We start from the raw sequence: 22,441 nt of genomic DNA on the forward strand, positions 1-22,441 counted from the left end.
AAGAGTCCCTCCCCATCTCTCCTGTAGGCCCCCTTTAGGTACTGGCAGGCTGGTGTAAGGTCTCCCCTGAGCCTTCTCTTCTCCAGGCTGAACAATCCCAACTCTCCTAGCCCGTCCTCATAGGAGAGGTGCTCCAGCCCCCTCTCCTTAACGAAGGCACTGCTCTGGGCATTGGAGGTAGCTGGGCAGGCTGGGGCCAAGTTTGGTGCAGGTGGTGGTGGTTACTGGAGGCTGGGGAAACTGAAAAGATAATCTTGTCTGAGGGAAAGCAGATTATTCCCGTCCTGGAGGATTTTAGTAAAACACATTAGGCATGCATTTATTTTGCAGTCAGGTTGCTGAGTGTCACTTTTTGACAGTGGCTTGGGGTGGCCTGGCTGCTCGAGTTTCTCTTACAGACTTTGTGGTTGAATTAGGGTGGGCCTGTCAAGGAAGAGTTTTGGACTGAGTAAACCTCATTTTCTTCTTATCAGCACCCAGGTGTCGGTGCTGGCTCCCTTGTTGTTCCCTTATTCAGACTGCTTTTTGCCTGCTGTGCCTACAGCAGTTTTAAGCAGCTGGCTGATGATGTGTCATTTCTGTCCCTGTAGCCCCAGAGGTCCCCTCTGCTCGGCGAAAGGCAAGGGACAGCAGGGTGCAGAGCAGACGAGCCTCACCGGGAACCAGCGTCAGGGTTGGGAAGCGGTATCCTGTCCCCAGACTCCTGCCAGGGCTCCCAGGGTTTCAGCTCAAGAGTGAGAGACTTGTGGTGGGATCCGAGCTGTTTGTTTTTAAACTGGAGAGTGGGATGCCCTAGCGGCTCTGATTTTTTAGGTGAAATACTGTTTTAATAAATGCAAGCTTGTTCACAGCCCAGCAGCAAAAACAAACCTGTACTGTATTATTCGGACCAGTTATACTTTCTCATTTCCTATTTTCTTGGCTGTTAATTGTGGTCTCTTTGTCGCCTGCTCAGCTAAGGGTAAATGCAGCTGAGGTGTAATATTTTCTGCAAGTGTTTGTTGCTTTTATTTATCCTGATGGAGCAGAAGGGCTTTTTCTTCTCGGGCAGGTAAATAATTAGCCGGCTATCGGCAGCTTCCTTGCTCGGAGAGGGGGAGGAAGAGAGAAGGAGGGGCCGTGATGCCCCCTCTGATAGATGGACACGAGCATCTTGTGGCTCTGTTCATTGTTAATTCACTCCTGCAGCACTGCTCAGCTGTGAGGTTTCCAGGCGTGCTTGGCAGCGCCGACAACAAAAACATCTGGTCCAAGAATATAGTTCCCTTCTGCTGGCAGCTGCATGAAAATGATTTTGTACATCGTGGCCTCATGCCAAATGCACTTACTTGTACACTAAAGTGCACAGCCTTTATAGAGCTTTGGCAGCGCAGGGTGATTTTAAATGCTGTGCATAAGTCAGCATTAATCTACCAAAGAAAATCAAAACCTCAGCAACCAATTTTATGAAGAACTCACTTATCACACGTGCCCAGACGTGGCCATACCTTTGTACCTATCTAACAGCTGTTCCTGTCTGTATACAAAGGAAAAACCTTTCAGTTGGAGCCCTGGTTGTCATCTGTCCTCCGGAAGGGTTTGGCACAAACACGAAGGGAAATTTGTCCCTCGCAGACGTCCCTGAATTCCTCTCATCAGCAGCCACATTTATGTGTTACTGATAGAGGTTGTCTGTCTCCTCTCTTGTTTTAGGAAGGGACCTAGTGTGCGCTGAAGAAAATGTTAGCTGTGAATCAAGTAGTTTGTGTGTCTGCTGGTAAATTGTAATTTGAATGATTGGACCTGATAATTACAGAGTCATCATCATCATCTTGTCAGTCAGTTGTAAATCATTCTGCAATGGATTTCCTTTTTAAAAAAGAGTTGTATTTCTGAGCGCAAGTGTATTTTGGAGGTAAAACACAATATCCGTATTCCTTCCTGCCTGCCTTGAAAACCCGTAGGGTTAGAAGCGTGGATCTTATTCTTACGTGAACAAGCAAATTGAGGAGAGGTCTTTGCTCCAGCAAAGCTGCTCTCAACCCATGTATTTCTAGTTATTTCTTTGGTGTTTATTCCCACAGAGTAGCTGAGGTTGGTGGTGCTTTTTCACCCCCAAAGCTGCTGTTGGGTTATAGGTTTCAGGAATGCTACAGAAGAGCGTGGAGGAGCAGAAGTCCCGTGTCAGGTCTGGCATCGGTCATGGGCCTGGGTGCCCTTTGCAGAAGGAGCCCCTTCCTCCCCAGGAAGAGGCAGGTGGTTTGAGGGCTTGGACAGGCTATTTCTGGAGGTGTGTGTAGGGCTGACGCTACCGACCTGATGTTAAACCTCCGCTCTGTCGCTGCTGGGGGGAGCAGTTCTCCTCACCAGACCAGAGAGAGAAGGAAGAGAAGGTGGGGAGGTGGTGGCAAAGGGAGGAGGAGCAAGCTTCCTCCTGCCGGCTTCCAAAGCAGTCTTTGCTTGCACTGTCAGTGAAAGAAACCAAAGTTATTTTCTGGGGTATTTTTAAAATTGAAAATGGAATTTGACAAGGCTGTAGGGCTTGGTCAGGTCTTCTCCCTTCTCCTCGCCTCAGCCGCCCATGATCTGCGTGGACAAGTGTATATTCAGCCTGTTCTCAAACACACGATGGTGGGCTGGTGTCGGGCTGGTGTCGCAGCTTTCTTTGTGATCCCTTCTGCCCCTTATCTGATGAGAGGAACGGGACTCTTGGGTCCTCCCTGTCCGCCCCTGGCGTTTTGCATTCTCAGTACTTTGTTTGCGTAAGGCGGGGGAGAAGGCTGCAGATTACCAACAGAGGTTGAGCAGTGACTAATATTGGACCAGAGGAGCTGAAGTGTTCAACCTTTAGGCAAAGCTTACCTGAAACTAAAACTTGTAAGGGCTCGCGCGCTCGCGCTGTGTCATTCAATCGTGTTTGTAAGACACATGTACAGATCGGACGATTCCTTTTATTCCTGGGCAATTTACATATTTTGGCGGCTTCACAAAAGAAACCTTGTGTTGAATAAGTCAGATCATGATCTCACACTAGTCCTTGCTTACAAGAAGTTTTTTTGGAGGCTGTAACGTAGCCCAAAATTTGAAGTTTTCCTTTTGTGGGTGTAAAACAGAGCATAGGTTACTGGCAGCACGTACAACGGGTGTTAAACATGGGTATTAGCTCCTAAGCCAACATATTACCTTCCATGTTTGGGGATGTGAGGGCTGTCTGTTAGATGTCGTTTCATCTGGCAGGTGTAGAGGTACACCACTTTAGAAAAGAAGCGTTAAATCTCTTTCTTCATAGTAACGAGCTAAGTGAAGCATGTCACTTTATCGAAATGGACTGGTGGACTGCAAAGAAAATGCAGTAATTTTGTTTTCAGGGCTTTTCTTAGTACTCATTTTCTGACAAAATGCGGGGCTTTGTTAGTGTTGCAGACAGAGTTTTAAATATTTGGAAGGAAAAATTGCATCTCTCGCAATATTTTAATGAGGCGGATTTGCTTAATTAAAACCTAGAAGATGTAGGGAATGTGGACAGCTGAGGGATTAGCAATGTGTTACGAAGTTCTTCTTCCACCTACCAGTTGATTTGGGTTCAAAAGCCAAAAGTCAGTAATAAAACTTGTAGCCTTCATGTGGCTGTTTGCTGGCCTTAACCCTTGATGCTACCAGTGACCAAAGCCTGGGTTCATTCTGTGTACTTTTAGGCGAGTAGTGGTTGTGCTGAAGCCTGGAATGTAGCTGCCCTGGGTGCCTGCAATTTAGCATGGGGGGAAAGGTGCTCATAAGGAGACAGGTCTGTCCACCTGAGGTGGGACTCGTCCCATAGAGGGGTGAAGGTCACCGGTGGGGCTGTGTCTCCTGAAAGTGCAAGGTGCTTGCTTCATGGCTGCCAGCTGCTCACTGCTGGCAGTTGTGGTGGCGCTCATTCATGCCTCACCATATTTATTTATTTATTATTATTTTTACTTTTTAACATAGGATTGATTTTTGGAGTACCATCACCAGTCTGCTCCCTCTCCTTCACAAATTTGTGTGTTTGCTTGTGTCTTAAATAATGTTATTGGCTTAAATAATGTATCATTGCTGTTAGTCAAAGAAATGGCAGCATGTGATGGAGCTTCTGAATTTCTCTTATCAGCTACTTCTCCAGCCCCATCTCTTTTTAATAAAGGATCCAATGTAAAACAGCCTCAAGGAAATGCCGAAGTGGGTTTTCTTTTCCTTCCTCTCCTTTGTTCTGTTCCTGTTCTGGGTATGCATGGTTACAGCTTTTGGGTTCATGATCACAAACTGTTGGGGTATTTTGTCTGGTTTTTAGCATTTGTGTTTCATTCAATGTATGAAATGAAAGAGATGTTGTACATAAATCCCTCTTCCCTGTTCATCTGCAGGACTTGTTGGTCACTGTGGGTGTGAGGCTATATATACTGAATGAATCTGTCCTGTAGGTCAATGGGTATGTTCATGTAATTATAGGTTTTCATGACGTATGTACTAGAATAACATTTGTGTTATGCCAGAACTGCCATTTTTAATGTATTTTACCTTCCCAGCATAAATTTCTGCTCATATAGCTTCTGTGTGTTCTTTGGTACGTGGCGAATCCACCTGCAGTCATTTCAGCCTTTTGTTTTCTCTCCTTTCTCAGGTCTTTGCCTTCTGCCCCACTCCCCTTAAAGTTAAAGCTTAATTTCCACTTTAGTTTCTTGGTGAATGTCTTCAGCTTCATTAAACCTGCAGGACTTGGGAGCCTTTTCCGTCTCCCAGGTCCATATTGTGGCCCAGCAGTGTCTGGACTGCACGTGCAGGGAGGGACCCATGTTTTGGTCCCCTTTGGGAAGGAGATCTGCCCTCCAGGTGGGGAGTGGTGGAGCTTCACACTGTTTGGAGGGAACAGGGGCCAAGCAGCAGGCAAACACCTCCCCTGGCTCTGTTGCCCCCAGAGATGCTGCTTTCCTTGGCATCAAATGCACACTGAGATTGAAATTAGAAAAGCTGTGCAACTTTTTGGCTTTGTGCGTAAGCCTGTTTTCTCTCCAGCATCTCTGTCTCCTGTTATTGTCTGAGCCCGGAGCTTTGCATAAAGGAAATAGTTCTAATTTCTTTCCTTCACACACAGACTTATTTTTCCTATCTGCTAGCAAGGGCTTGTTCTGATCACAAAAAAACCTGAGACTGGATGTAGAATTGTAGAGCAACAGGCATTTTTAGTGTGAATACTAGTAATGGAAGTAGGGTATTAAACCTTCCCTCTTTTATGAGAGCTCTGAAGATGTCAGTACAGGGCTAGCTTGTTGCATAACTTGTAAATAATTTAGGCTTGATGAGGATGGACAGTTGAATTGTATAGCTGGGATAAACATGCAATCTGAGCAGAAAACTCTTTTAAGTAATCGTGACCACTATCGAGGGAGTAGCATTGGAAATGGTTGAAGGCATTTGCCCTGAGGAGGTTTCTCTCTTGGTTGTCTTCGGAAAAGCCCATGGCATCCTGGGGTTTTACTGGGGGAGGTCAGCAGCGGTGCAGTCTCTGTGCCTTCGGCGCAGCTCATTCAGTGACCGGCAAAGGCACCGGGGGCACATCAAGGAAGAAAGAAAATATTGTCGTCAGAGTGATTGGCAGAGGAGGTGGTTTGGGGGGGAGACAACAGACAAGTATTGTCTTCATGTGGTTTTTTGGCTCCTTCCTGCCTGCACGTGATTCCGTCTCCTGTGCCTGCACAATGCTGCTACACAGGCTCCTTCAGGCAGTGCTGCGACCCTGCTTAAGAGCTGGCCCTCCCTCATGCTTTTTTGTCCAGTTAACTTAATTGTTGCTTTATGGCTGCGGCCTCAGCGATGGCACCATTGCGAACAATTTGGCTCATTTTCTCTCTTGTTTCAGATGGTGCCTTAGCATGCAGTAGAGAGGGTGCTGTGCCGGGGGGGGGACAAAGCAGCCTCTGTCTTGCATGCATTGGGAAGTGTGTTTCTAACCTGCTTGATGAAATCTTGCCACTGAAGGTAACCAAACGTGGTCATAAGGGTAGCCCTGTTCTCCCAGACAGTTCTGACAAAAACTAAGATTTTTTTTTTTTTTTTTTTTTTTTTTTTTTTTTTTTTTTTTTTTTGACCCTTGACAAAGCATCACAACCGCCTTCTGCGATCGCTCTGCCTGAGCAGAGCCTTGCCGGTCTGCTGCTTCTGGCAGCAGGGCTCTGTGCCGGCGGCGGAACCGGCTCAGAGGCTGGTAGGCAGCTCTCGGTGACAAGAATGGGCTCCAGAAAGCTCACAAATGGTAAAGCCCATGAAGGGCTTTCTCTGCACAGACTGCACTAAGTGGACAAGGGGCAAAGTCTGAGAGGCGCCCTCACAGTGATGGTGGGGTGATGCTCACCACCCATGCTGCTGCTTGCTGGATGTCCAGTGCTCCTTCAGTGTCACTGAGCGTGTGGTGTGACGGACACGTTTTCCTAAGGGCGAACAGTCTGCAGGCCTTTGAACAAGTGCGTATTTGGGAAGGACTTGAAGGACAGTAACAGAAAAATGAACATGCTGATGGCAAGGTGGGAAGAGTCTGCGGGTGGGTAAACGTTCTGTGAAAGAGAAACCTTGCATGTGAAGTGGGACAGGCACCATGAATGCTGGGGTTGAAAAGGTAACAGAGGGGAGAGACAGAAGGGAAATAAACTTGCATGAGGTCTTTAGCTTGAGGGTTACAAAGCTGAAAGGTTCTGTAAAAGACTCTCAGGAGAGACAGGATGTAATAAGAAACTTGAAGGCTCTCGTATGTTAAGATTTAGGAGGGACTGTATATGGACTTGTTAAATGTTTACTGCACATCTTGATTAAAGTCTTTTCTTTTAAACAGTTTAGGCTTTCCCTCCCAAGAAGCCCGTGTTTGGTGTTTTCTTTTAAGAGCTATTTTATATCATACTCCCAATTCTGACACTCTCTTGTGGCGTTGGAGAGGATCGCGTTTCTTCATGTTGCATGTTTTCTACACACTGTAAACTGCTCTGCTTTATACAAACTTCCTACCTTGGCAGGCGCTGGCAGGGATTTGCCCAGCACTCGGAGTCTCGTTGCTCTTGTGGTTAGGTTCCTCCCAAAATTACAATCTCCTTCCCAGCTTGGAGGCAGCACCACAGCTCCCGATTCAAATACCGCGCTGTGTGCCATACTGCCCTAACTCTTCTCGCCAAAACATCTCCCTCTGTGTGTGAGAACTTTATTAACAAGTGTGTATATTATGGATTCCAGCACCAGAAAAGGTCACCTATTGTGCTAGGCACTATTCAGACTTTCCCTGTCCTGGACGGATTCATCTCCGAATGGATGCTGGCCAGGTCTGGGATGCGGGGAGGAGGGAGGATGTGACACACAAGCAGAATTGTGGTTTGTAAAAGTTGGTGTCGTGATTTATCCAGGAAGATTTTTGTTTGCATTTGGTGCCTTTTAGGACTTTTAAAAATTTTGGTTTATGTGGGTGGAGTGCAGAAATGAAAAGTGAGAGGAAGTGGAAAGGAAAATAAACTGGGTTTCTTGTGGGCTTCTCCTGTTTTTCTTCAACTTGCCTGCTGGGGGGAGATGGTGAAGGAAAGGCTGAGTCGCCATGGTTCTGGTCCCTCTGAAGGCAAACCAGTTTCCTTTCCACCACTCCGTGCATCTATAGGTTTGCACTCCCTTTCCCCTCCCAGTGCCGGGCTGAGGCTGCTGCCTGCACCTCCACGGAGATCCCAACTGTCCCATCATTTAAAGATTCCCAAATCCCACAGGCTGGAGCTTGTGATCCCCAGCAGCGCAGCTTACTCTGAAACTCCAGGTACAACGTCTCCAGCCACCGTTCTCCAGTCTCTGCAGCTGCCTGCGTACAGGCAGGCAGAGTTTCATGGGCAGCATTGGGAAAGCAAAGGAAAGGGGACTTGGAGGCTTTGCTTTCCCCATACCCCCTTGCCTGTCTGTTTGGCTTTCCACTGTTGGGGAGTGGTATTAATTCTTAAAACATTTGGCTGTAGCTTAAAATGACTGGATGCCGTTTGTGCAGGGAGAGCTGAGATTTGTCACTGTCTCATTTCTTAAATCAGAAAGGAAAGTTACTGAAGGGACCAGTTTGTATTCCTCTGCAAACTGATTTAAGGCAGCATATAAATCATCTGGCGGGCTAGATAAACTTGCTCTTGCCTTCATTACGGAACATTGTCCTGTTTTATCTTCGGTAGGCTGTGTTTCCTCATTGACGTTTCCCCTCATCGTACTACTAGGGTAAATAAAGTCCTCTGAAATTGTCCTGAGTTTCTCCTCCCCGGCCTGTGCCATCCTTTGAGAGGGCAGAATCAACAGCCATAGCAAAGAGCAGTGGCCAGGCAGCTCTTCCACCCACAGGAGTGTGGATGGAAAGTCACCACTTACATGCTCTGGGATACTTCCTCGCGGTACCTTTAGGTGTTTGGGTTTTTTTTTTTAATTCAGCTCCTGAAATAACTTCCTTGTGCTACAGAGCTTGGAAAACAGTGTTATTCCCCCTTTACTCCCCAAGGTGTGTTTCTCAGAGACAGATTCTCATAGCCATCTCATACCAGTTGCAGCGCTGGGGCAGGTCGGGACTGTTATGCTTGGTCTGCTGAGGCACAGAGACAATGATGTTTAGGGAAGGATATAAAAACAAGGCAGGCATGGAGTGATTTTTCTTTTCCTTTGGTTACGTCCTCCCTGCTTCTGGCACTTCTAGAGCTGTAGTTCCCTTCTTCTGCCTCCCTACTGTGATGTCCAGCAAAGTGCTTCTGAATTCCTCATCTTCTAAGAATTTGTATAAATAAGCAGGATTTTCTTGCAATAATGATGGGGGGGTGGGGGTGGTGGTTACCTTTGGAAAATGTGTTGAAATTGCATAATTAAGCTGTCCAGATTAATATTCCTTCCATGGATCTGCTCTAGTAGCTTTTATTTGACTGGGAGTTACTCCAGTGCAACCATGGTCAGATACTTAAAGTGGTCAGATACTTAAGTCATCACAGTTTTGTAAATGGTGAATGTAATGAAAATAACAAGTCATTGATTTGCTGTCTGTGTGCAAAAAAAATAAAAATCTGTTATTTAGAGTGCAATGATGAATGGAAGAGCAGGCAGTGTGGAGATCTTGTGCTACAGCTATAAGCAAGCTGATCGGGTTGTCGCTAGGTGGCATGCTGAGAGGTAACACGCCTGGTTTTATTTTTAATGTGCTAATTCAAATAGTTAGAAATTACCTTAGTATACATAGGTGAATTTCTGTGCAGGCATCGTATGCAGTTTTTAATCTTACAGGCAAAGTCGTTTTGATAAAACAGCGTTGCAGTTAGACATCCCTAGAGATGCTGACATGTCCATTTAATCTCTGAAGGGAAATGCGTGGAAAGGGAGAGGAAAGCCGCTCCAAGCTTGATTTAACCACGTGAGTCTTGCAAAAGTATAGCTTACTGCAAAAATTACTGGTAATCAGACATGCTGTCACAAACAGACAGCGAATGTATAAGTATAAAACACTTACACCAGCCCCATCACAGGCCAGACAAAGAAGGTTTCAGTGGGAGTTTGTATCCATAGATAATGGCTTAAAGTGGTAATTGATGCCAGCTGCATAAAATCACTAGGAAGGGCTCACCAGCTGCCTCTCTCCTCCAAGAAAAAAGGATGTACTTTTGTATTCCTTCATGAGAATGACAGTCTCTCGCCTCAGTCGGTTTTAATTTTCCCCTTTTGTGATCCTGGCGCCTCTGCAAATGGTGGGACTGTTTGTGGCAGGGGTGCAGCACGTGTGTTGTCGGGAGGAGGTGAGGGACCTTCTGTCCAAATCCCAGGACGGCTACCGAAACACCTCCCTCTGCACAGGAGGATCTCTGCTGCAGGCTGCAGCTTGCCCTCCCTGCCACGCATGTGTCCGTGCGGAGACCTGTGCGGAAACGGTCTTATCCGGTGAGATTTTTGGGTGGGATTCATCTCGCCCTGATGTGAGACATCTGCAAGATTGGTGGCTGGATCTTGGCTAATGACCTCATCCTCCTTTTGTAGTTAGTGGGGAGAAGTAAACACCGGTAGGGTGCACATTGTTTGTCCTCTTTCGGATGTCCACATTGGGATGAAATCAACTTTACCCTGGAAAAAAAGGTTCCTGAATCTGGAACAGAACAATTTTGGTCTGGCCACCTATTTTTAATTTTTTTTTATTTTTTTAATTATCTTACACCAACTGCTGTACTGCAGTGATACTGCAGCCTTCTCTGTGCTGATTAATCCTCATGATAGTTCCTGTCGCCACAAAGTCTTCAGGACTCAGTGCCAGGGATTTATCGATCCACACTAAGTAAGTGGAGTCCTCCAAAGCCTGGCAGGAATTACTGAATACATTTGTTTTTGTAGGCTGGAATTTGGACTGGATGGAACAGTAGGTGAGACACCATCCTTGTTGTGAACAAATGCTCAATGACGGCTGAAATAGGAGTTTAGGACCATTATTAGCCTTAGTTAAGCGAGATGCTTGGGGGTGCTGTAGGCCGTTGAGCAGGTGCTTTGACGCAGCCACGAGGAAGAACTGAAAGAGCAGTAACTGCCTGCAGCCTGCTGGGTCTGTGTGCACCTTTTTTTGTAGTTGTTTGTTCTTTGTTTGTTTGTTTGTTTTTTAATTATTTTTGTGGTGGTTTTTTTAAAATTTATTTTATTTTTCAGAAATAGATCCTGTCTAAGCATTGTCATGTTGGCCATTGTTAAAATAGATAAGCGTGAACAACCTTTAGGACATCCTGCCCATTGTATCGTAAAAGCTATTGTGTTCATGTGCTGAGGGTAGGAAATAATTTTCGTAGACAAAGTCAGTACAAAACAGCAGATTAATCCAATTACAGGTATTAACCTATCAGCAATTAAGTCCCAAACCATTACGTTTAACAACGCTGCTATTACAGGTTTTTTTGCCTAAACTCGAAGTTCAGTGTGGTAGTTTCTAGTACAAACATGTATTCTATTTTTTTTTTTTTTTTTTGCATATGGTCTAAATAAAAAAAATCGCACAACAGCAAGGACAAGAGAAGCAGCTGAGGAAGTACTGAGTTAGCTTTTGGCTCAAAAAGCTGTTCTGATAACGCTTTCTCCCAAGGCTGCTGTTCACTGGGAACTTTGATTTACAAGATTATTTTACTGTTTTATTCAGTGTTCCAGAAATACAAAGTATTTTACTTTAAAGATGCGTCATGAGAAGATTTAAGAATAGTTTATCCCTGGTGCATTTTTGGAATTCTCTCATAATAGTTTACGAGTAAGCACTGCATCCCAGTATTAGTGTATTTGAAATAATTGTTTGCTTTGTAGCATCGTGTGGTTTCTTTCGCTAAAGCCATGCGTACCAGTGTGTATAAATAGTTAACATGTACTTAGTATTAACATCTGCATATGTCGTGAATAGGATATTTGATTGCTAGTGTGGTACAAATTGCAAGGAAGTTTAAGGCTTAAAATTTTCTCATGTAATCAGCTTTGACATTACAGGATAATCAAAATACGTGCTACCGTTTCCATCAGCCAGCCACCCTAGGGAACAGAGGTTTCGGTTTCTTCCTGGAATCAATTTAAGGTAGACAATTTCCCCCCAGATATATAAAGCTAGAAAATTGCAAAGCGAATAAAGATTGTGCCTAAAGGGGTAAACCGCTGCCTTTTCATTTGTTGCCTTGAGAGGTGGTAGATGAGGGCTCCCACTCTCTGGGTATGGTAAGAGAGAGCTGGGGCTGGGGTGGTGTCTGCTCCTCCTTCTTCTTCTGTATCTGCTGGCTGCCTGCTCAGACATCACCTCAAAGCGTGCGTGGATCCTTTCGTGCAACGCGTCCCACTGTCACATCAAAAGCGAATTGTGGGTGGTTTTAAGGGAGTTGTTGCGTAGTGTTAGCTATTTCAGCTCTTTGAAGGGATGACCTCCCTTCACCTGAGCTGCTCTCTGCTTGGCACCTCGCTCAGGCGGGGGGAGCTGGGGGAAATCCTTCTTCTGCCTTTGTGTCCCAGCATCCTGTTTACCGCCTGGGCTCCCGGTTCTCTCTTTCTGATGCACTTGCTCTTCCTCCACAGAGGCAGATGGAGGAGGAGAAGGAAACTTGTGCACGAGGCAAACGCCTTGTCTGCGCAGCAAAGGGGAATTCCTGATCTCCACCTCTTGGCTTTCCTGCACCAGCCCAGTGCCGGCACCGAGGTGGAACCCCGTCACCATGGGGGGACCCACCTCCGAGGGCCTGCTTCGGCAGCTGGCTTCATTGATCCACTGCCTGGCATTTAAATATAACTGGTTGCGATTTTCAAAATTAAAGGGAAAAAAAAATGAGGAAGGTGGAAATAATACTCTATATCGTAAATTCACAGAATTTTCTGGTTTTCTAGCTCTCTGGGTTATGTAGAATAAAAGCCTGCTAGCTATGTATTTGCTTAAGGTATTACAAGCACAGGGTTTTTAAACAGATCCTGTCCTGCTCCATCATTGGATGGAGTCCAGCGTATCCTCCATTTGCTTTTTTGCGCTACTGAAAACTTGACAAAGTAAAGGTCTGTTTTAGACCATCCTAATAAACAGGATTTTGATGACATGAACGTAGGATGTGTTTACTAAGCAATGATGCGGTATAAATTGAACTTTTGAAAAATCTACTTGTGTGAAAGAAGAGAGGAAATAAATAATGCAAGTGGTGTATTAAACATATGGGGTTTTGTGTTTTTTCCAAAGGACGAAGAAGAAGAAATCAAACTGGAGATTAATATGCTGAAGAAATATTCTCATCATAGAAACATTGCAACTTATTATGGTGCTTTCATTAAGAAAAGTCCTCCAGGACATGACGACCAACTGTGGGTAAGCAGATATTTCTCAAGCATGTTCATAAGTCTTTCCCTTTTGGATATAGTTTGAGGATGACAGAAATATCACCTTGTGGAAAGACAAGCTAATAGAATTTGGTGCTTGCCTGAACAGATAGACAAGTGAATCACGTAGGCTCATCACGCATCCTTAAGAGGATGGCTGAACCAAGGTTTGCTATTAGCAATGGATTTGCTCTTTAAGTAACTTTTTTTTCCCCATTTCCCAGATGGATAGTAACAAGTTTCATGGGAACAAGGCAGATGAGCTGAGCAGTAAGAATGTGTGGCTGAAAAAAGAAAGCTGCACTTGAGAATTGTACCCATTGCATTTCTCATCCCACCTCATCTACACCCTCTAGAGGACTGAAGTTTGGATTTGAAATGGCAGGGTACAGACATCAATACATGTTCTTCCATAAATACATGGGAGTTAAAAGAATAAGATGTATTGCAATGGTGTGATCAATTTGATTCCTTCAGCGTTGGATGTGCTCTTACTCCTGTTGCTGCTAATGCATTTTGCATAGCTGAGCAAATCCAGATTCCCAGCATTAAATTACAGTGATTAAATCAGTCCTTGAAAATGTGGTAACTAATGTGAGACATATTCCATATATGTCTGACACACATTGGAGACATTTGGTTTGAATCCATTTTCCAGGCAGAGATGTAAAATAAATGATATTCTCTGCTTCACAAGGGTTTCCCAAATAAAAGTTGCAACCTGATTATTTTGCTTCGCTAGACAGCTGGGAACTGTGTTTAATGTCGGTTGTATGCTGATATTTGTTTTTCAGCTTGTTATGGAGTTTTGTGGAGCAGGCTCTATCACAGACCTTGTTAAGAATACGAAAGGGAATACTCTGAAAGAAGACTGGATAGCATATATCTCCAGAGAGATTCTCCGGGTAAGGAAAATAGTCTGCTCCACATGAAAACACAGGAACAGTCTTATAGAGATGTAGCCTAGCTTGAGGTTCTGCAAGAAGCTGTTTCTGATCAATCCCGTTAGCCATGTCATCGCTTGGAGAGTGCGTGGGAGCAGATAGATGTCTGCTTCACATCATTTAACTCAGTGTGAGTTGTACTGTATTGTAACAGCAGCCTTGCAGAAAACAGCAATTTTCAGTCATGAGAAGCCAGCAGAAGAGCCAGTGACCTTACCAATTGTAGAAGCTGTGAAACAGTGTCCATAAGACACTGTTTTTGCGAAGCCTTGAGGTTCTAACAGTGTCGTAGCCCCACAGGGTATGGAGTGGGCTTTTCTGAATGTGCTTGCAGTCGTCTTTCTCTGCTCCTAATCAAGTCTATGGAAGAAGGGAGCTGTTGGCTCAGGCCGGCAGTCAGGACTTCTGTGCTGCGATGTACTTGCATATTGTATGTTCCTGCAGCTTGTCTAGAGCAAAGCAGCTACGTCGTATGTGGCTGCGTGCTGCGGAGTGCGAGCAGACGGCGCTGCAAAAGTTTCTCAGGAAGAGGGATGCCGCTTACCAGTTTTTCTAAAACTGAAGCTTTAACTAATTACTCTTCAGACTTAATTTCCAGTTGGTACAGTTTAAGTACTTTTTGAATTGGCATTTGTTTGCTGCGCTAAGTAAATCTGGTATGGTTTTCCTCGTGCTTCTTTGTAAAACAAATTGCCTCCTACCCATACCACTACACAGTATGTTTGTTCAATTGCCTCATCATAAATGAAGTTCTGAAGGGCTTTATGTTAAAGGAAACCACCACTGGCTCTTGCATAAATCAGTGCTGCTGTTGTCTGTGTTACACATTTGCTCCGCCTTGGCAATTTTTAAGATGGTGAGGGAGGGAGATGTACGATTGTGGTCTCTTGCTCTAATTCCAAATGCTAGGAGAGAGTCTGGCTGCTGGCGTTTGAGCTGTTTTAAGCTCAATTAAACAATTTTAAGTTGTTTACAAGGGAGAAGAAAAAAAGTTGAATACCTACTGATGGTTTTATATCAAATAAAACGGATAGCATGCTTTAATATGGGGGAAACTAACTTGTGCAGGACCGAGCTTATGCTTGATTTGAGAACTGTGTGACCTTGGAGGTATTGCATGCTATGTGGCATTCATCCTGAGTTCTCCTTAGGTAAAGCAATCATGCTCACTGAGAAAACGAAAAAGTGATTTACCTTAGAAAAGAGTTAGGTGAAAGCTATTTTCTCATTCCTGTGAGAGATTTGCAAAAGGAGCCTTAATTGCTTGCTAGCAGGAACTGGAATATCTGGAAAAAAGGAATGCTAAACTCACATTGCTATGAGGTGTTGCAAAACCTGATTCGATACTGAGTTTGTCAGAAACTGAGGAGAGAGGTTGTGTAACAGAAAGTTAAAATGAGACGAAGTGCCAAAGTTTGGTGCAGGTGGAGACAAAAGGTGAGGGTCCTTGTGTGGTTGGAGTGGCCTGGGGACAGCAGGAAAATGGAGGAGTGCCCCTCTGTCTCCTCCCAGCCCTTCCCAAACCCAAATGTGTTTTTCAACTAAGGTTAGGTGGTTCTCTGCAGAGAACAGACGATTATCTCTCTGGCTGGGTCGGCGTAGCAGAAGGCTTTAAAAAGTATCCTGTGTGAAGCTGTGGAAAAGCCTTTATTCCTGTGAAAAATAAGAGCACACTTAGCATCAGCAGCCAGCGAAGGGTCTCGGGGACATCAGCCGCTCACTTGATGTGCTTGTGACATGTGTGGGGAGGAGCTGGGGATGGTGGTTTTTTTGTCACGCTTATTAACTGTTTTAAAAAAAAAAAAAAGAAAATGGCCCAATGGTTATGTAGGCAAACTGGTAAATGATCATTTAATGAAGAACATGTGTTAGGAAATTTTTCTCTACAGCAACCACTACTCTCTTAACCTCTTGCAGCTGTAAAGGTTCTATTTCTTTATTTTTCATAAAACATTAAAAGCCTATGAGGGCAACACAAACAGGCAAGGCAATCCCACCGGAGACTACAATTTTCCGAGCAGAGAGCTGAGAAGAAACCAAAATACAGGCAGTTGCTAAGAGGGTTGCCTGTTGTTCTCCCAATTACATTAGAGAGTAAAATGCAACATATGTCTTCCTCAGCCCTCCCTCCACCTCCACATGGCTAACGCTTTGGGGCATGCATCCAGGTGCTGTCTCAACAAAAAGCACCGTATGCCAGGAGGTTTTGTTTCCTTTGGAAAGTATAATGCTCATGCCTTTTTTGTCTGTTTTTTTTTTTTCTTTCTTTTGCATGTTTTTTTTTTTTTTTCCTGAGGAACAATTATCTAGCTTCATACTTATGGAGGCTAGAGAAGAGAACTGCAGCTTTGTAGCAGAGCTTTTGTCTGTCGTCAGTCGTCCCTCGCCATCACCCTCCCACCTCCTCCGGGGTGCATGCATGCATGCTGGTCCTGCCTCTTTTTTCCCTCCACCCTCCTTCGCCGGACAAAATTCTGGGTGACCCTGTGTGTGTGTGTCAGATGCCAGTGACGTACACTTGACACTTGATGTCATTTATGGTGTCACTGCACGGAGACTGTCTGGGAGCTTCCTTCATGTGCCAGCCGAGAGGCGTTTGCACAGTGCAGATGTTGGGCTGTATTTAGGTGGCAGGGTGTGTGTCACCTGGGGCCTGTGTACCTGCTCCATGCCCAAAAGCTATGCGCGGGCGGTGTGGTGATACAAGGCTCCCGTGGGTAATGGGACCAAGAGCCTGAGACCCAGTGGGATGGGCAGTGGGGGCGCTGGGTACGGGTAGGCTGTTGCTAAGCTATGGGCCTGAATGTCCTCTCCTTCCTCTCCTTAACGCAGGGGTTGGCACATCTTCATGCCCATCATGTGATTCACAGGGATATCAAAGGGCAAAACGTGTTGTTAACAGAGAATGCAGAAGTGAAACTCGGTAAGTAGGCGCATGTGTCCACTTCCACATTTGTTCAGCCTTTGTTTTCCAATGTTCCCAAACTGATTTTATCCTCTAAGAGCCCTGCAACATGTTGTGGAGCATGTGCGCTCTGTCACTGCTCCCGCATGAATCACGGCCCTGCGCGTATTTCCTCTTCCTTTGGGAGGATGGCATGCATTCTGTTAGAAGATGTTGGCTTTCATGCTGGAATCGGTAAGGGGACCGTTTTGTGCCCCCCACCGAGCCATGCGTGACTTGGGTTGTTTCTGGTTCCCTTTATTCTGGGCTCGGGAAGTCACTCTTCTATTTGGCTTTAATTAAAATAGCACCTGCTGTGCAGGTTCTGGACACAAAAATACGATCTGGACGGCACACTCGAGGGAGCTGTGGCATCAAGTTCAAAATGCAGCTCCGGCTCTGGCATGCCTGCTGAAAACCGTGCTCATCCCTGGCCTCTTCTTTCCCTTCCAAGTGGACGAACTCTTTTTCCTTCTCTCTAATCTGTATCTTCCAGTTACTGCACGCTTTAACCTTCTGTGTTTGTATCACGCTATATTCGCCACCTTTTTTTGGTTAAATATAGAGCCATACTGAAGCCCTCCCACCCAGCCCACATCCCTTCTGTTTTGCATTACACCTTCCTGCAGCACGAGGCATGGGAAGATGTCTCGGCTGCTGGAGGAGGAAGCTCTTGGGAGAGCTTTCCTCCTTTTGGTCCAAAGTAGAGCACGGTCAATCCCAAACCGTTGGTCCCACCGAGCTCATCTACACCAGTTTGTAGGTGTCACTCAGATGATGGATGCAGTGAAGCTGACACAGGCCCTCCTAGAGCAGATGCAGTTGCTGGTACAGAAAGGCATATATCCCTGTTTTCGTGAGCGGGAGAACTGAGGGGAGGACAACACCCCTGTAACGTAATTGCCCGGTGATGAAATGGGCATCTCTTTTGCAACCCGTGTGCGTATGTGCTCAAAGTTGGCACCTCTGGAATAATCCACGTCTTTTGCTCCTATCGATGCGTCTGCTTTGTGCAGAGAGTGCAGAGAGCAATTCACTGAGCCACCGATGATTTTTGCTGTTCAATTTTAGAGCAGAAAAGGTGGACAGCTGAAAAGGAGACGTGTTTATGCGTGTGGTTTTCCCATAGCATGAGAGGTACCTCTGGGAAGCAGCTCCCCCTCTATAGGCAAAGGTGCTTGGTTTCAGCAGTTGGGAAGAGAATGGCCCTTCCTCAGCCTCCCAGGCAGTATTTTTGCAGCTGTAAGCTCCCTCCTTACAGGCAGGCCGGTGAGAGGTGCAGGAGAGGTGGTCGTACACTGCCATGTCTCTTTACACTTGTGGCCCAAGCACATGTGAACCGCAAGGGCTTGGCTGCCTCAGTATTAGTCATTATATTTCTCCTTAGCATGGTCCTCCCATGTGGAATGTCCACAGGGTTTTAGTTCCAAATCACCTTACAGAAGTAAGCACTGCATTATTTTTCCCCTCTTATTTTATTTTACTTTTTTCCCACCCGCAGTGGATTTTGGTGTGAGCGCTCAGCTGGACAGGACAGTTGGCAGGAGAAACACTTTTATTGGAACTCCGTACTGGATGGCTCCAGAAGTTATTGCCTGTGATGAAAATCCAGATGCTACGTATGATTACAGAGTAAGAGAGTCTTGTTCACAGAATAAAAACACCCCAACATACAAAAACCCTGCACTTGCAGTATGAACATCCATGAACAACGGCAGTTTTTGAGACTTCTTATGCTTTGTAGGAGTAATATTATTTTGTGTAGGTATATTCTTATTATAGGAGTACAAGATATGGGTCACTGCCAAATTGTGACCTTCAACAGGTGCTGTTACTTGTATTGTAGCTTCGAGGCATAAGGAGTAGGACTTCAGTGTGCTGTATGTGCTCAGAGAAAGCAAAGAGTTTAACTGGAAATGCTTGTGTTCTCAATTTGTATAATGATTGTACTTTAAATTGTGTTAAACTATGTCCCAGTTATTGTAGTAACCCAGAACAATGCATTTTAGGTGTTGCCTTAAATGAAACCACCGTCTGGAGAGCCAGTGAAGTACAGAACGAGCTCTTTAAACCGTGTCTGTTCCTGATTTCAAGATACACATACGTGTTGAGAAAAATTTTTCCATCGCAACATTTCTCAACAAAGACAATTTTTTACATAGTTTGCTGCAAACCAAAGATTTAATTACTGCAAAACTATAATTGGCTTGATGATATTTGCGCTACACTTAAGAATATTACTTATGTGTATTTAAAGTTAAATTTCTCTAGTGAAAGCATCACTCTCTAGTGAAATTGCTAGTCTAATCTTAGTTCTTCTCAGGTTGCTTTAATGAAAGCACAAGGAAATTAAAAAGACAATAACACTTTTTAAAAAATCTTCACTTAGACTAATGCAGTTGTTCCAACTTTTAACGAAGAAGGGCAATGAAGATATCAGAAAGCCTGTGATTAAAGCCGTACAATGAATTTTAGAGCTGAATATAAATTATATCAATTTGCTGAGATTGATAGTGGTGTTAGCTAGCAGTATGTTTGTGTATGTGTAAATCTATATAAAAAAAACCAGATTATTTGAATTGGTGTTTTTGTACCTTTTGACTAAGTAAGATGGATCAGATTGATCCTATTTCTCTTGATCGAATCACTTTTTACATCTTGGTAATAGCTTTTTACATACATCTCATTTTACCAAAGATAATGCTTTATATCTTTGCAGATGGAGTTATTAGGAAGGAAGGGTGGCTATTAAATGATCCAATAAAGGAGAAAAACTGCAATATCTGTTAATGTGGTAGTGATGTGAAAAATAACTCCTCTTGCCTCTGAAAACACCAGTTTATTGATCCTGGTGGAGCCCGGAGGGCTCTCTCCCCCAAAAAATGAAAGGTTGAAAGATTTTGTCAGATCATGAGGCTGTGCAGTTTAGCTTAAATGGCTGGATTGGACCAAGAGAAGATGAGACAATCATTAGAAATGCTTCTCTGCTTGTAGCACAAGAGGAGCTTATTTGCTCATTGGTTTTGACTGATTTTTTTAAGAAGTCATAATTCTGACAAGCAGTGAAGACTGCTTTGCTGAAGAACAGCTCTCTTTCAGCAGCCTCCTCCAGCGTTTTGCCCCATAAGCTGCGGCAGTCTCTGGAGTTGGTTCCTCTCCAGGACTCTTCCAGCTCTTGCCTGTGTGTGACCCTCCTGGCTCTCCCCCAGGCTCTCCGTCGGCAGGGGCACTGGCCAGAGGTGGTACCTCGAAAGGCTCCCACTGAAGGACTCTTGTTCTGTAACATTTCAAACAAAGCTGAGGTGATAAGGGAAGGAAGGTTTGCTTTGGCTCCAAGCAACATGTCCAACAGAGGCTTCTTGCAAGTTTATCAGTGATGGCTATTCTCCTAGATAAAACTATTATTTGACTATTGGGAATAGATGAACGTTCAGGACTAGGCGTATTCCAGTAATCTGTATTTGTTTGCTTATTTTCTGGTTTAGACACTGAAAAAGACCTGCCAGGTTTGGGTTTTTTTTACCCTGCAGTCTTCATATCTCCATCTTTTGTTTGGGGAAATGCATACCGTGTTTTCTGTGAATGTACCATAGGGAAATGTTTGGTCCTTTGTAAACAAGGATTGAAAATTCTGTTGTTTCATAGACTTAGCTTTGGGGCCAAGGTATTTTTCATTGTCCTAATGTGAATATATTTTTATGTGTTATTAGAACGGGTCATTCGCATAATCTGTATGAATATGTGTGTGCATTTGTGTAGATATAGGTATTATATGACAAGTAGGATTTTATGATACTGTTACCAAAAAAAAAAAAGTAGCTTATATTGTTTAAATAGCTTTGGTATTTGGTTTCAGTCTCACCTACAGGGCCTCTGTAAATAGTACTGTCTTACTGTCTGAATGGGTAAATCCACCTACTAACATATGGTCTCTCTCTTTTTATGCAGAGTGACCTTTGGTCATGCGGCATTACAGCCATAGAGATGGCAGAAGGAGCTCCCCGTAAGTGATACATATGCCTCTCCAATGGGCTGATTAAGACTGAAATGTATACTTGGGAGATGCTGGTTGTAATCCAAGCCTAGTTTTGAGGTTTCGGAAAGTATCCTCATGTTATTTCTGTTCTCTTTGGTTTTGCCTGCCCTATAAATATAAAATCCCATAAATAGCAATGCTTTTGATAAAGATAGGATTGTGTTTAAGGACTACAGTGCAGACTGCAGTAATTTAATTTCTATAGCAGGAATATTTGGAAGCTAATTGAGTGTCAGACTTCCTTCCTGTGGGTAGTATATTGTGTTTTGGAGTTGTGTCCCAATTTGTATATGGCCTGGCCTGGGATGCTGAAACTTCAACTGGGGAAAGGGGCAGTAGGGCCTCGAGAAAACCGACCTTAATGAAAAAAGCATCTGTAGCAATTGTTTCTGCATTGGCTTTCCGTCGGTCTGGGTAATGCTAATATTGCTTCTCCTTTTGTTTCCACTCATCAGTGGGTGGTGTTGGTCTTCCTTAGCAGTGAGATGACTTAAACTGTAAATCTGTCTTCAACACAAAGTATTGAACCGACTGCTCCCTGCTTGACAATACTTAATCAGTTGACATGGTATTTTTGAGAGAGAAACCTGGAAACCAAAAATGCACAACTCTTTATACCTTATTTTCCCCTCACATAGTTATTCTTTCTGAATATCAGAGCAAACAGCAGCTACGTGTGAGGAGGACAGAAGGATTTAAAAATAAAAGTAATTAGGCATGATGCTTTGGTAATTTTTATGAAAGTCCTTATTGAACTAGCAAAGATTCTTACCCTCACCCCCAACTGGAGCTCTGTATTTGACAAATAACAGCCTAAGGTACCTAAAAGTGAGTGAGTTAATTTCTTTTACGCATAAACAACCACCATGCCACAGTCCAGCTTGAAACCTCTGTTTTTGACATAATCATGTTGAAATAAAGTATTGATATTTTCCTAGCTAAAATATGGTCATTTCATTATAGCCACTGCCTGATTTTTTTTGTTGTTAATGTAAAATTTATAAAACAAATCACAACACTTTTGTTATGATTCATGTTTTGGGAGGTCTGATGGTTTGTTGTTTTTGTTGTTTTTTTTTTTTTTTTTTCTTCCTAATTGCACGTTTGCATGCATGCCCGTGTGAGAGCTGCTCCCAGGACACCTCAGCCAGCGCTTTATTAGCAGCGTTTGAGCTACTACTTGACCTCCTTTTTGCCGTACCTTTTTGTTCAGTGCATTGGGTTGCCTGGATGGCTTTCAATTAGAAGCTGTGTCTGTGGGTTTTGTAAGCCTGCAATTGGGCAATAATATTTTTTAATTTCCAAACCGAAGCAGAGCTTGGCCCCTATTTGTGTAAAAGCACAGGAGGGGCATTTGAGAAGTAAGCAAAGATCCAGTGTAAATGCTGCACAGCTCTTGCCTTGGTCTGTCCTCTGGCATGTGGGCTCTGCCTCCGCCTCCAGTGGCACCTGAAGAGTCCGACTCTGAGCTTGGTGGTCTGATGGGATCCACAGGCATCCAAGGGGCTTCTCTGCCAAGGCTGTGTCCCCTTATTTCTGAATACAGAATCCTCTTTGGATCAGTCTGTTTCACCTAAATTTCTGCTGTGTGGGAAAACATTGCTTCTTCCTGCAGTGATCATTCAGGCTGAGACTGGTAGTGCAAGAAGTCAAGCATAGGAAGATGGTAAAAACAGAGGATTTGCTTCTAGT

General features: G+C 44.3%; 1 protein-coding gene across 9 annotated transcripts in view; it reads left to right on the top strand.

Annotated features, from left to right (window-relative positions):
- Nucleotides 1-22,441, top strand: part of MAP4K4 (mitogen-activated protein kinase kinase kinase kinase 4) — a 165,068-nt gene that overhangs the window by 93,564 nt on the left and 49,063 nt on the right. For all 9 annotated transcript variants that reach the window (XM_074609348.1, XM_074609357.1, XM_074609388.1 and 6 more), the window contains exons 4-8: nucleotides 12,689-12,814; nucleotides 13,620-13,730; nucleotides 16,602-16,692; nucleotides 18,215-18,345; nucleotides 20,662-20,716. In XM_074609348.1, the coding sequence (XP_074465449.1) occupies nucleotides 12,689-12,814; nucleotides 13,620-13,730; nucleotides 16,602-16,692; nucleotides 18,215-18,345; nucleotides 20,662-20,716 (514 nt within the window). The remainder of the gene's footprint in view (nucleotides 1-12,688; nucleotides 12,815-13,619; nucleotides 13,731-16,601; nucleotides 16,693-18,214; nucleotides 18,346-20,661; nucleotides 20,717-22,441) is intronic.

The sequence above is a fragment of the Larus michahellis genome, chromosome 1 (assembly GCF_964199755.1).
Source record: "Larus michahellis chromosome 1, bLarMic1.1, whole genome shotgun sequence".
NCBI lineage: Eukaryota > Metazoa > Chordata > Aves > Charadriiformes > Laridae > Larus > Larus michahellis.